The following is a 15,325-nucleotide window of genomic DNA, read 5'->3' on the forward strand; positions in this document are numbered from 1 at the left end:
ACATTTTCTCCTCTTTTATTTCATTTTCTGTATTTTTCTTTAGCACACTGGGGTGACTGCTTAGTAGTATTTATTGCTTTGCAAAACATCTGACTAAATGAATGGCTATCTACAGTGCCTTAAAGTGAACTACATATAGATAAAAACGTAAAGAGGTAGGATTAATAACTCGGGAGTGGGTGAGATCTACTTGGGAGAATCTGTACCTGCCTGCAGGAATCCAGATGGCAATTTGGGCCTGGTTACATCAAAGTAAACCAGGCCCTTGAAATACCCAAGAGAAGGTGAAGAGTCCTTCATGTACTTCCTTCAGTTTCTGGACTTCCTCCGTCGCACACTTTCCTCTGATCTCCTACTTCCCCAGATCCCCAAGCTACTAGCCCTTCTGAAGTCTAAAACCGGTTTCGCCATTATGCTTACCCCTCTTCCGTCTCATTGATGATGTCACAGATCTCTATGTTGAGGGCCCAATCCTCAGTCTGCAGGGCACCGTCTGTGGCCTTCTCTATGCAAACCAAAAACAAAACATAGTGAATGATCAAGTCAGTAAGAATCTATGGCTCAACACAATACTACCCTTCATTGCTAACAGTTTGGATAGAACAGACAAGGAAGGCTGACAGCAGTATACTTGCACAAGGTTGTAAGTGACCAAGTATTCTGCTGTCACAAGAGCGGTAGCCACTCGTGCAGGAGATAAGGTCTTTGTTTCATGTTAGGCCCATACATTACAACCACAGCCTAATAACACCTGTTAAATCGTCATTCTCCCTCCAAATGTAATCATCTTCCAGTCTTTACTCAAAACACAGACATCATTCCATGAATGATCACGTTCTCACAGCAGCCACACTCAACATTCTATAGCATACCAAATCATCCCTTGAATACATAGACACAACACATCACTGCATCATCCCCTTTCTTTCGACACAGTGCAAACAGACATGCCACATCACTCCGAATAACACAAGCATTTGCAATGCAATAGGTCTCGCATTTACGAGAGTTTGAGCTATTGGCATTGTAAATAACAATGCCTTTTATTTAAAGATTGTTTTTAAAACAGATAAAGAAAAGGCGTTGTCATTTACAATGCCAATAGCTTAAACTCTTGTAAATGCAAGACCTTTTGCATTGCAAATGCATTTGGCTATAAAGATTTTTTAGAGCGTTAGGCGAGAGCATGTCCTGCAGCAGGCAGGACAAAGTTATTTGAGAAAATAGTGCTCGGAGGTTGTAATTAAAGCCTTCCGGGTAACAACACGGGTAACAGGGGATGTCCTCATGGAGGATTACAAAATGAGCCATGGTGGTACTAAGGACGGACTATTAAGCCTATTGACCAATGAAAAGCCACAGTTTACAGTGGACAATGACACAAGCCAATGAAAAACATGGGCGGAGAGTGGGCAGAGCCTGGAGTCCATACCTGAATACAGCATGCCTCGCAGAGCATGCACTGCCCAGGCTCGACCTAAAAAGGGAGACAGAGGAGGGTCGAACGTGCACTCATGAGTGTACGGCTCGAACCACAGAAACATCTTAATGAGCTTTTGTTGAACGAACCTGTTGGGAATCAGGTAAGGGGTAAAGTGTGTGCGGGGTGTGCGTTTGTGGTGTGTATATGTGTGTGTGTGGGGAGGGGTTGTCCCAAATCTTAAATAGACAAGTTTACAAGTTAGGACAGAAGTACATTGACAGTGCTGTCTATGCGGGGTGTGCGTTTGTGGTGTGTATATGTGTGTGGGGGGGGGGGGGAGGGGTTTTCCCAAATCTTAAATAGACAAGTTTACAAGTTAGGACAGAAGTACATTGACAGAGCTGTCTATGTGTCCTAGTACTGGGTCGACTACCAACATATCCTCAATGTAAGTAGATGTGGAATTAAGAATAGCATTCTAAGCTTCCCGATGTATGCGGTGTGCTGCTACAGAGTTGATATATGCTCAGGTCATGATATTTAACACTGAGACTGTGAAATTGATACTGTGATATACAACCACCCAGGGTTGCTCATGAAAGAGTTAGGAGATGTTTTTAAATTGAATCAGCGCTTTGTCCGCACCTTGAGTTACATTCAATGTCTAATGTGCTACATGTTTTACTCTTCGTACAGTATTTGGCATCCAAGTGCTGCTAAGCTTTTAATTATCAGACGATGTACCAGTATGGTTCAACTGGAACCTCTTCTCCAAAGTAGTCTTCATCAAAAGCTGTCCAACGAAGAATACCTGGCTTATCCGGATATCAAATCTTTGAGCGACCCTCAAAGTGACCTTGCTTCCGGAGTACTCTGAATGAAACGTACCTGCTTCTCCATTCAATCCATCATATTTGTCTAAAGGGATCCCACCTATCACAAAATCTTTAAATACTATGAGCATTGTGGATACATTTCACCCTCTCCCATCATACAACTTGACAGAACTCTTACCTACTGTACCATTTTCATGGTTGTGAAAAAACAAAATAACAAATTGCCGACTTGTCCTGGCCTTTTAATCTTGACTGCATCACTAACCACACCAACACTCTCCTTATTTCCACTTTTTGAATCATGCTACACTACATTTGGCCTCTTCAAGTCCAGTCATTTCTTCACATAAGTTACCTCTATGCTTGCAGTATATTCTTTTTATTTTATTTACACAGCATTGATTCATAAAGGTGGCCACTTAAAAGCATTAAACAAGGAAGCAGATTACTGGGGGGGAGATGGAGAGGAATACTGAACACTCAGGCAAGTCTTGTTATATAGACTATCTTGTTATAGAGAAAGGCCTGCTTTGATATAATCCAAAGTCCTGTCAGAATAGATGCATCGTCTGCCTGATTCAAGGTGTAGCAGAGGAGTTTCAAAGGGAGACACATCTTGGTAATTGGAGTGCTGCACCCTGCAAAACATTTGTATCTCATCCGATGGGCCAACACTTTAACCTGCTTAAGGACCAGCCAGCTGATATCAAAAGGATGGAGAGGTAGGAGGACACTGGTCCATGGCAAGCCTGATGGACAAGACCAAGAGCTTTGAATCCAACCGATTGGTTGGTTGGTAGCTAATCAAGAAGCATCAGAAAAGGTAACATATGGTACGTACACCTTAGGCTAGGGATGAGGAATGAAGATTCGTTTTGCAACCTTTGAAGCTTAGGAATAAAAATTTACAGTAATTGATTTTGAAAGTGACTATCCTAGACAAAGGGGATCATTTGAATCAGAATTATAAAGTGCAGATGTTAGGAGAAGAGGTCTGGTACATAGGTGATAGGAAGCATTTTTTGGTGGTGGTGCTTACTTGAGAAATCAATGACAGATTTAAATTTTTGTCATTAATTTTTTTATTTTATTTATTAACGGTCAAGCATGGCATATATTTTCCACATATCTTACGCAATTGCTTTACATGTATTTGTTTAGAAGTCCACAACATCATATGCAAGTCAAAGTTTACAAATGTCATAGTATGTACATACCAGTCTCAGACTTATTAGTTACAGCACTAACAGATTCCCATAATGTAGTATTTGACTTTCATTTACAATCTGCGATCAGCATAGTTCCCAAAAGACAACACAGTGATCTCAGTGTTTAAACAGTGGTGTGCGTTTGTTCGTCAGTTTGCATAGACCTTAGATATTGCATAAGTGGGTCCCAATAATCTTTCGGTTGTGAGGCCTCTGGTATTTCCTCTGCGTAGGTCTCTAGTCGTTACTTGCAATATGTCATATCTGTGAGCCAATGTTTGCTTTGTGGTGTCTGTTTGCTCCCCCACTTCAAAGCTATTCGTCTCTTAGCTAATAGCAATGCCACCGCTAGAAGTGTACGCCTTCTAACCGGTTTGATTTTATGAATCCCCAACAAGCAGACTTGGGGTAGATTAGGGATCTGTTCAACTAGCAGTTCTGTGAGAGTGCTAGTAACTGTGTGTCAGTAGAATTGGAGTTGTGGCCATGCCCAGGCCATATGTAGAAAATCCGCTCGTTGGGCGCTGCATCATGTGCATTTGTCATCTTCCCGTAACCGTATTCATATTATTGAAACGGCGTATAATATACTTATTGTAGGAATTTAAAATGTATAATTCGCAAGTTGCAGTTGGATGTGAGCATTTGTGTGAGTGCACAGCTGTACCCCCAATCTTGACAGATTTTAATGTAACAGGACTCTCAATCTATGAACTTTTTTTAGGGAAGGAGGTGGCCAAGCCTCCAATGAGGGCGGACAGACAAGTGAAAGTGAGGTTGAGTCACCATTACTAATTAGAAGGATCTCCGTTTTGTACTGATGTACCCAGCTTTGGATATGTGATAAACAATTTAAGAGGAGTAGATGGTTCCCAGTATCATTAGTTACCCTGATGCGCTGGTCTTGTCTGCATGCATATGGTAGCCCACGTTGTAGATGTTCAAGATGTTGGGTGCAATACCACGAAAGCATTGAATAAAGTTGGAACAATGTCAAACTTTTTGGGACTCTCAATTGAATGTTGGTCAATGAGAAATTGGAGGAAAAAAACAAGACTGGTTTGGTGAGAGAAGTCAGACACTAAGCTGGACCACTGGATGGCTATTACACCAACCTCAAAGAATAATAAGAGCAAATAATACATATTTTGAGGTTAGCTTTATTGCATAAGAGGTCAAGGAGGATCATATCGCTGCCCTTACCCTGGTCCAGCACACTATCACAAAAAGGAGCTCAGAGGGAAAGAAATGGACAGGGTTGCCGTCCACTCAAGAACTGTCAACAACAAAAAACCCTGTCCATCGGACGTAAGTTCTATCAGTGAATTTTTATAACAGACCAGTCATGTAATCCTGATCACTGTTACTCTCCCCTGTGTTCCATATTTTTCTTCGGGGGGTTTGACTGTAATACGTCCAATATTATTTGAAAAGTTAAAAAGAAAACCTATTTGCCAAAGGTTCTTGACAGTCGCATAAAACAACAAACAGCTGTCTGAGACCTTGATCAATACCAAGTGTCCACCACATAAGATTGAAAACAGACAGAGTTCTGCACAAAAAAATATGTGAAGAACCGAATGACACCTCACGGGAGCACCACCCTTGGGGCAACTGGCATGTAATCTCCAGACTAGGCCCCTTTCTCATCACTGGTCGTCATTCGGTTCAAAAGAAGAGTGTGTCCAAAGCAACAAACCAAAAATTACCTATTGGCAATAGGTAATGGTATGCGAGAATAGCTACCAGCCTTTTTAATTCAACAGTGCACACCCAGTTTCTATGAATACATTTGCGGAGAGGTGTGCCTGCTGATTTTAAGCACTTTTGTTTGTCACTCGCAGATTGAATCTGCATCCACTTTTTTCTTGCACTTTTTTAGTTTGTTGCTTTGGACACACTCTTCTTTTGAACCGAATGATGACCAGTGATGAGAAAGGGGCCTAGTCTGGAGATTACATGCCAGTTGCCCCGAGGGTGGTGCTCCCGTGAGGCGTCATTCGGTTCTTCACATATTTTTGTGTGTAGAACTCTGTCTGTTTTCAATCTTATGTAGTGGGCACTTGGTATTGATCAAGGTCTCAGACAGCTGTTTGTTGTTTTATGCGACTGTCAAGAACCGTTGGCAAATAGGTTTTCTTTTTAACTTTTCAAATAATATTGGACGTATTACAGTTAATACCCCCGAAGAAAAATACGGAACACAGGGGAGAGTTACCGTGATCAGGATTACATGACTGGTCTGTTATAAAATTCAGTGATAGAACTTACGTCCGATGGACAGGGTTTTTTGTTGTTGCCTGGTCCAGCACAACCTGTCACTTTTGTTCATTAAGAAGGTTTCAGTACCCTAACATAGGCTTGGCATGTGATTGATAAAGAAGTGGTCCTGTTCAAGGTATGTATAGAATTAGGTTTTTAGTCTAAAAAATCTTGGCTAGACTGAGGAAGCTAAAGTTTGGTTTGCAGTTGTCTAGCATACAAGATCACCATTTGTGTTCTACAGCAACAGATTCATCTAATGGGACACAACCATGGGTATTCAACCCTTACTTCACAGCCGGAACTGCGCATTACCGTTTCTACACATGTTTTACTTCGCAGGTACGATTACTTAGCATGCTTTTAGTACGCATGCTACTAGTAATAATAATAATAACACTTTATTACATGATTAATTAAAACCTTTGCAACCAGATAAAACATAGATTAGAAGAAACAAAACGGCTACATTAACAATGCTAAAATTGCTAATATACAGTAGTTCCGTAAAATAGCGGGGGAATAAAAACTGGTGTATGGGACAGCCAATACGGGGGGGTCGGATGGTGCAGAATGCAACATTTGTCGGAGAGCTAGTTAGTGGGGGAGCCTGTGTAGTCCACATTCCTTTAAAGTTAATAATGAAAACTTAGTTCTTGAAGGTGTTTGAGTGTAGCGGGCAACAGAGAGCTTGAAGTTGATTGAGCAATGTGTAGTTCGTCATGTCGCTTGCTCTCCTAGGTCATTACGCCCCATAGTAAGAATGTGTGTAGAAGTTTGTGTCGCTGTACTGGGTGCCAGCCCAAAGTGGCTGCAGGAGAGCGTAAGAACCATGGTAATAGACAGAGTTGCCGGAGGAGAACGTGATGGTCAATGTTGTTATACTTCTCTCAGAGACCAATGGGCCTGGGCTGAAGACCAGATTGTTGGAGTGCTTCCTGGTTTAACTTTACATTAGCTGTGCTCATGAACCGGACAAGGCTAAAGGCAAGCCGGATGTTACTGCCCTCAAAGCAGGCCTTTACCGCCTCCCTACATGATCGTAACTGGCTTGTAATGAGGTGTGGCTTTAACAGCTGTATTCGTTCCAGTCCCAAGCCGTTGCAGATGCATAATAGATGTAATGCATCCTTGTTGAGGTCTCCGCATAGTCTACAACGGTTTGAAGTATCTATGCGTTTCCACGGCGGAAGGTGATGCTTTGCGCGGAGGATTCCCAGCCTCAGAAGTAAGAAGCTTTCTTTTGTGAATCTTGAAAAACCAGTGCCTAGGTATGGTTGGGGCTTTGCCGACGAATAACTCTGAATTATGAACCAGCCATGGGCCCTCCTGCTTGTCTTCTGCGAGAGATGCAATCTTTACTGATTTGTTTACCAGGGCTGTGAAACATTTTTGTGATGTGCTTGATTCCCATAGGTCCTGAAGAGCTAGCAGCCTAATTGGTGATTGAAGGTAACTCATGGCTGGGCTGTTGTTCCTCCTTGTAATTTCCTTCCACAGGAATGAGTTCAGTGTGCCCGGCTCAGCCCTCTTTATTTTAAACCAGCACTTTGTGTAGGCACCCTTCCGTGAAATTTGCTGCTTTTGAAGCCCAAACTCTAACCTTATTTGGGCTGGCAAAGAAAACTGCGGGAGATTGAATATTATTCTTAACGCCTTGGCGACCACATTGTCCAAGGTAACCTCGTCTCTACCTCTCATTGGTTCGCTACCGTCAGTGATCGAAGGTAAAAGTCTCGCTCGAAGCACTTCTAACAGTGGAAGAAGACTAGGGCCAGTTGTTTTTTGCTTGATGTTTTTTTAATACAACTGCCAGTGCAATCCCTCTACCTTTTATGCTTGCTTTCTGTTTGATGAAAGAGCCGTTCCTATCAAATATTACTCCCAAATACTTCTATTCCTCAGCTGTCTCCAGCAGCCGATCCCCTGTTGTCCAGCGGGGATAGCGTTTGTTGATCCGTTGGTTTAATACCATAACTTTCGATTTTTTAAGATTTATACTCTGCCCGTTCTTTTCAGCAAAATTACTTGTGGTATTTATCAAATGCTGCAGGCCGACTGGAGTACGGCTGATAAGTAGCAGGACGTCTGCGTACAGGAGGTTCGATAGGGATAAGCCCCCCACGTTCGGGGCATGGTGATTACAATTGTCCAACTCGATGGTGAGGTCTGACACAAAAAGGTTGAACAGGGTTGGGGCCAGTACGCAACCCTGCTTGGGCCCTTTGGTCGTTGGTTTTCTCCTGGACAAGTTGTCTCCTGCTCCCACTTTAATTTGTACCCATGTTTCAGAGTGAAGCAGGATTAGCTGGTTCAGGAGGTTTGTGGGGATTCCCCACCTTGCAGGTTTAGCCCAAAGTATCCCTCTGTCGACGCTATCGAAAGCGGCTTTGTAATCAATAAAGCAAACAAATAGTGGCTTTTTGATGATTTTGGTGGCGTCTATCAAGAGAGAGAGAGCAAGGATGTTTGTTGTGGTCCCCAGGCATTCCTGAAAGCCGTTGTGATTGATGGGAATTAGGGCTTTTTCCTGTGCCCAGAACGTAAGCATGCTACTAGCACGCAAATACCGTTACTTCGCAAATAGGTTTCTTTGCAGGCTAACATCGCAGTGTGTCCTGTGACTCATTGTGTGTCTTCTCCACGTGTTCTTCCGACGGCAATACTTGCTGCTCCACCCTTGACTCCTTGCAATGTAAAATGTGCCAAGGATGTGCCCCTCGCACATTCAATGTACATTTACACATTGAAGGATATAGCACAGGGAAAGGGGGGCGGGCGGGTAGCCCAATGTTAATTCTGACACATTCAAACTGTCCGGGGTCTTCAGCAACCTGGGCTTTGAATTTTGAGCCTAGTAGTTTTTCACATTGAGCGTATAAGCTTACAACTTCCTATAGAGGGGTTCAGAGTGTTTATATAAGATTTCGGGAACATTCTTCTGTAATCCTAATCACCTGTAGGCATTTGATGCAAAAAGAGTGGAATGGAGGAGTAAGAGAGATTTAATGATTTGCCGAGGATCACTCGTATTGGACAAGTGGAGAAGCCAAGACCTAGATCTGCTCAAGACAGACCCGAAAATGTGGTTTCTCTTTTCAGCTTGGGCCTCTCGCAACCAGGCACGCCTGTGTCTCTCCTGCTTTCTTTTAGAGCTGTACCCTCTTAAGAAATCACTGTTTTCGACGGCCCATGTACAATTATGCGGTGTTCGTTATGAGGTGATGCACAACAGAGCCTTGAAACTCTACGGGTCTGCAACAGGGCCATTTAATTCCAGAGTCGGTTTAATATCTGGTCTGCCAACTACCTCGAGGCTGTGCCCACCAGGGTGTTGGCGCCAGGGGGTTCTAGGCTTCGCATAACACACAGCCCTGCCGCGCATACAGGGGAATCCTCAGGTTTCATGAAATATTAATGTAAGGTACGAGTCATCGTAGCGTTATTGTAGGAAGGTGGCTACCTGACTATGGTTACCCCGGATTTTTTTACCTGTGTTTAGCTGGTTTTTTGACTTAGTTGACCTGGTTCCCTGCTAATCAGGGCCCCAGGCCATCTGCTCTCTCTATAAAATGGATTCCATGTACCCTAGGTACATACCACAATTGGAAATGGACTCCTTGTCAGCCCCTGTATAATGCACTATAGGTGCCCAGGGCATAGGAGCCACCAAGGCCTACCAGGGGCTGCAGCATATCTTTTGCCACCCCTGGCTGGTCCTTAAATTGACACAACTGGCTGATCACTCAGCTGGGGTAAGGTGGTGTAATCACCCCTTGCTTAGGTATAGTATATCTATATCTAAACCTATATCTGGACACATGTAAACCTGTGAGCCACTCCTATGGAAGGCCTCATCAATCCTGGAGGCAGAGTGCGTGGTTTTATGTGAGATGGAGCTCTAGCATGAGCTGAGCCTGTCTGCAGCTGTCGGGAACAACTCCCTAAGCTGTTTCAGGATAATGCCATACCATATACTCTTAAGTGCCTTATAATCCTCGCGGTTATTTAGCATCTTTGGTTTGGCTTTATCAAAACATGTCGTGTAAGGTGTCATACGATTTGGAATACTATCCCCTCGCCAGTTCTGGCGACGGGGATAGCATTCCACCCCTCTAGAGGGGTAAGACATGTTACTTTACTTAAATGCGGTTAATTTCTAAAAGGACCTTAGATCCACAAAATGGATGCCTCTGCCACAGACAAGAGTCTGACCCCCTGAAGCTGACCGAAACTCAGCCAAATGGGGCCTGGACAAAGGGTTTCCTGTCGCAGGGAGGTGTTACACCCCCCCAGACAGGAGATAGTGGATTGTAGCAGGGAGGTTTGAAAGAAACCAGACAGTGCCTGGGGAGCACAAGGCTTCCCCTTGCATAATCCGGTCAAACCGGTTCTGGGGCAGCCCAGCCCCAGCTCCAGTGAGACCTGGACAAAGGAAAGGGGGTGTAACCACCCCCCTTCCTGGTCCCACCCATAGGGAGGGACCTAGCCGGAGATCCACCCCTCAGATGGGAATAAGAGTGGGAGCAGTGCCCTAGCACAGCAGATCATCCTGAAATCACCTTTAAACTAAGAAGACGACTGGACTTCGACATTCTGATGATAGAAGACTGAAGAGAATCTCCCTTGTGGCCTAGGAGGGGCCACCCTGTGAACACAGGCACCACCCAGCACCTCGACGTCTGCTTTGCCGCCGCCTCCCGCCGGAGCCCGAGTGCAGAGCCTGACAAGACCCAGCTTCCCAGACTTCTCCCAGCCCGATCCACAGTCCCTGCAAAGAAGGGACCCGTGGAGGCACCGAGAGACGTGGGAGCGGACATCTTGAAAGACCCCCGAGACGCTGACTGCGCAGCACCCGAGGCACCCTCGACTCTGTGCTTTGGGGTTTGAGAAGCCCCACAATCGAGCAGCATTTGCACCAAAGATCAGCCCTCCAGCATCTCCACGATCTGCGTGGGGCCCTTTTGCTTTGTGCCACTCGACTCGCCATCCCGGTCACGTGGTCAGCGGCCATCTTGGCGACGAAACCTACGATTTACACTGTGGGTCTGGTTGCTCCAGACCTGCCCTCGCTCCTGTAGAAAGGAGTACCCGCTCTGACCTTGCTGGTCCGAGTAATAAGCCTTTTTCACTTTCCCCGTGGCTTGCATTAGCCAAGGCTTGTTTGCTTCAATCGAGTTGCCGACACCGCCATCAGCTAGAGCCTTCGAGGGACAGCTCGTGATCGACTCCTGGACGTCCTTGACCTCTTCGTGTCCACGTGGCTGCAGAGAGAAGCAACCCCTCATCACCTGTTTGCACCCGACTTTGCCTGGTTCCAATCTGGTTCCACGGTGGTCACTGGCCAGTGACTTTGAACACTGTCCCCTCTGCTTTCAGGTCTTCACCACTTCAGATCCACCCTTGGATCCACCGGACACTTCTCCTTCACATCGCCTGCAGCGTCTTCAGCTTCAAGCGCCAAGAACCTGCGTGTCAAAACCCGACGCCACTTCGACCCTGTGCACCCACTTCCTGTGGGTGAGGTAACTTTGCTCCGCCGGTGTTCCCACACTGGTGCACACCTCTAGGGTCTGTGTGTTAAGTTTTGTTCCTCTAGGTTCAGCGGAAGTGTCCTTAAACTTTAACTCTATGACTTTTACGCACCATTGGTTAACATTGGTGCATGCGTGCGCTTTCCGCACATCTCCCGAATCCCGAGGGCCATTCCCGACTTCAGCATTGCTTGTCCTGACTGCTCCCAGCGATTCCCTAGGCCCTAGGCCTAACCACTGTTCGAGTGGCCTCTCTTATACCACTTGTTTAGTATATGGTTTGAGTGGCCCCCTGCCCTCATCCATAATTGTGCAACTTTGTATGTTTAAACAGTGCTTTTGATTTAACGCTTGTGCCCCTTTATTCATAAAGAATACTGGGGATTGTTTTTAGTAATAAATACATATATTTTTATAATATATACTTGTGTGGTGTCCTTTCATTTGGTATTACAGGATTGTATGTGGTAAAACAGCTCGCTTAACACGACCTCTTAAGTTAAGCCTTTAGGCTGCTTAGTCCATGCTACCCCTAGGATAGCTTGTCTAATAAGGTTGACTTACAACCAGACACCATAAGGGATTGTTTGGTCAGGTAGTAGGTGGTTCCAGAATTGGAAACATCCCCTACCAGGCCAACTTCTCACATTGGTGAGCAGCGGTGCGGATTTGAGCTTGCTGTTGTTTTACCATTGCAATCTTTATATCAAATTGAAAGATCACATCAAGTACCTCTAGGTACATATAAAATCAAAAGCTTAGCATATTAAGTTCTACTGAACTTAGTAGTTGTAGGTTGAAGGGATTAGCACACCCTGACTACAACTAACTAGCAAGGTACAGTAGGAAAACACTTAGTGTAGGTAAGTGCACCACTTACACCTCACTAGTAACCATGTCTGACACAGGAAAAGCCTCAGGGTCTGCTCCTGTGACAGTTGACCCTACCCAGGCAACTTTTGGATATGACAAACTAACCCGCAGAGACTTGATTGCCTTGTGCAAAGCAAGAGGGTTAAAAAGGGGCAGAAGCCCCACCTGCCTAATCCTGGTAGAAATCCTAGAACAGGATGACTTAGAAAAGGCAAAGGCAGCTTCCCTAGACACAGGAAGTGGAGGGAACCCCCCTGAAACTGATCCCCCTCAGGAGGAGGAGGATGATGATGACTTAGATGAGGACTCAGATGTTGAGGACTTAGAAGTTCAGGATCAGGGTAGCCAGGTTCCAGTTGCCAGGCTTAGCCAGGCCAACTTGGACCTACTGGGGAATGGAGAGGGCCAGCACCTCCCCAGAACCCAACATGTTATTCTCCCAGGCAACAGAAGAGTGAGATCTCCCTCAGGGGACTCTCATGTTTCTAGTGCCTCCAGAGAATCACAGAGAGGCATGAGTGCTTCTCAAAAGCTAGAGCATAGGGCCAGAATGAGGGCTGTCAAACTCCAGATAGAGAGGGAGGAGGTAGCCTTGGCTCAAGCTAAACTTGCCTTGGCAAGAGAGCAGAAATTGTGTGGCTTAGATGCCACTGGTGGCAGCAATATTCCTAAAGAGAAACCCAGGTCCTATGATAGTAGAAACCTGACAAAGATTGTGCCCCCCTACAAGGAAGGGGATGATATCCACAAGTGGATAACTGCTCTTGAGAGAGCCTGCATGGTACAGCAGGTTCCTGAGGAACAGTGGGCAGCAATCTTATGGTACTCCTTTTCAGAGAAAGGGAGAGATAAGCTCCTCACTGTTAGACATGAGGATGCAAACAATTACAAAATCCTGAAGAGTGTTCTGATAGATGGGTTTGGCTTAACCACTGAACAGTACAGGTTGAAGTTCAGAGATACCCAGAAGACACAGACTCAGGACTGGACTGATTTTGTAGATTGTGCTACTAAGGCTCTGGAGGGTTGGCTACATGGCAGCAAAGTACATGACTTTACAGGATTGTATAATTTGATTATGAGGGAGCAGATCCTAAGTAATTGTCAGAACCAGCTCTTACACCAGCACCTGGTGGACTCTGATCTGACCTCTCCCCAAGAATTGGGAAAGAAGGCAGACAAGTGGGTCAGAACCAGGATTAGGCCTAAGAATCAGGACAGTAACCAGAAGAAGGAGTCTACCCAGCCTCAAGATAAGGGTGGGGATAAAAATAAAGAAAAGACTTCCCCAGGGCCCCAAAACTCCAAGAATGGGGGTGGGTCCCAAGACACTTCTTCAACTGAGAAAAAGCCTTATTGTTATGCCTGTAAACAGGTTGGGCATTACAAAACAGACAACTGTTGTCCCAAGAATAACAATAAAGAAAATATACCTCCAAAGCCAGCTTCAACACCTCCTGTTACTGTCAGCAGTAATCCCCCAGGAAGTGGAAGCACACCCAGGAATCTGGGTGGGTTTACTGTTGGAGCTCAGGTGGACCCTGGCCTATCCAGGTCCCCATCACCCAATGATCTTGTATATGAGACTGGCATGGGGTTTGCCAACTTCTCTGCTTGCCCAAATACTTTGAGCAAGTATAGACAAGAACCCATCATCAATGGTTTGAAAGTTGAAGCTTTTAGAGACACAGGGGCTAGCATCACCATGGTGGCTGATGGCATAGTCCCCTCTAAGCAACTTTTACCTGGTGCCACATACCAGGTTACAAACATTGATGGAATCCAAACAAATCATCCCATGGCAGTAGTAAGTCTCAGCTGGGGAGGTGTCATTGGCCCAAAGAGAGTGGCAGTGTCACCAAACTTGCCTGTAGACTGCCTACTTGGTAATGATTTGGAGATCTCAGCCTGGGCTGAGGTTGAACAGGAAACCCATTCTAGAATGGTGAATTCCAATGGAAAGGTTAGTGGGGCTGTAATGGCTACAGCCCCAATTCAAGATGTCCTTCCTGAAAAGGTTGGTAGGGCTGAGAAACTCTCTGCCCCATCTTTAGCAAAAGCTCTTCCTGAACAGAATAGCAAAGCTGTTATGATAACAGCAGAAACCCAAACTGAGTCTCCTCCTGAAAAGGTTGGTGGGGCTGTGATGGCCACAGCCCAAACTCAAACTGATATGTGTGTTGTGAAACCTGAAATGATGGATAACTCCACACAAACTGAGAGCATGGAGGAGGAAGAGAAATCTCCCCCTCACCAGACTTTAGGACAGGATCAGCCTCCTCAGGGAACTGATCTTACCCCTGATGAAGGAACTGCCCCAGAGGTTGTTAGGCCTGGCCTGACAGAGCCTCTGATGGCGGTGGACCCTTCTCAGGTGGGACCCAGTCTGGAGCAGGTAACCTGCCCCTCTCTCCCTTGCCTTAGCCAGCCCAGGGCTACAGAGGACAAGAAGGACAGTGAGACCCAGAGGGCCCCCTGTCAAATAAAGCACCCCCATCAACAGATTAGGGGCACCAAAACTAGTAGCCCTAGTGAGGTGAAAACTTTAAAAACTCCTGAGGGAGCCCCCTTAAAAACAGTTAGGGACCTCCCACAGATGGATTCTGTTGGGCACAGCCAAACCTGGGACCCAAAGGGCCCAAACCTGAACTGTCCCTCCAGCAAGCCAAACAGAGGGACCCAGCCTCCAGCTTTAGGTAGCCAGAGGTTGACCCTGAGAGCACAGTGCAACTCAGTTAAAGAAAGAAAGGCACACATGGTGGAAGATAATTGGAGGAAGCCAAGCCCTAACTTAGTAGAGCCTCACTTCAAAACTCCATATCCAAACCAGCCTTTAACTTTGCATAAACACACCCAAGGTAGTGATTCCCTATGGTGGAGACCCTCTAATACCCAAAGGGTGAGGGACTGCTTAGTGGACCATGAGACAGGGGGTACCCATGCTAGTGCAGGTACTTCCTTATATGGCCACTCAGGCAATATAGGCTTACCTGGCCAAGGATAGCCTTATCTCCTTTCGTTTGGGGGGGGGGGGTATGTAGGAAGGTGGCTACCTGACTATGGTTACCCCGGATTTTTTTGCCTGTGTTTAGCTGGTTTTTTGACTTAGTTGACCTGGTTCCCTGCTAATCAGGGCCCCAGGCCATCTGCTCTCTCTATAAAATGGATTCCATGTACCCTAGGTACATA

General features: G+C 45.6%; 1 protein-coding gene across 3 annotated transcripts in view; it reads right to left on the minus strand.

Annotated features, from left to right (window-relative positions):
* The window catches only part of TOM1 (target of myb1 membrane trafficking protein), a 399,690-nt gene that overhangs the window by 338,611 nt on the left and 45,754 nt on the right, over window positions 1–15,325 (minus strand). For all 3 annotated transcript variants that reach the window (XM_078684134.1, XM_078684131.1, XM_078684127.1), the window contains exon 2: window positions 421–505. In XM_078684134.1, coding sequence (XP_078540260.1) covers window positions 421–505 — 85 coding nt within the window. The remainder of the gene's footprint in view (window positions 1–420; window positions 506–15,325) is intronic.

The sequence above is a fragment of the Lissotriton helveticus genome, chromosome 1_1, assembly GCF_964261635.1.
Source record: "Lissotriton helveticus chromosome 1_1, aLisHel1.1, whole genome shotgun sequence".
NCBI lineage: Eukaryota > Metazoa > Chordata > Amphibia > Caudata > Salamandridae > Lissotriton > Lissotriton helveticus.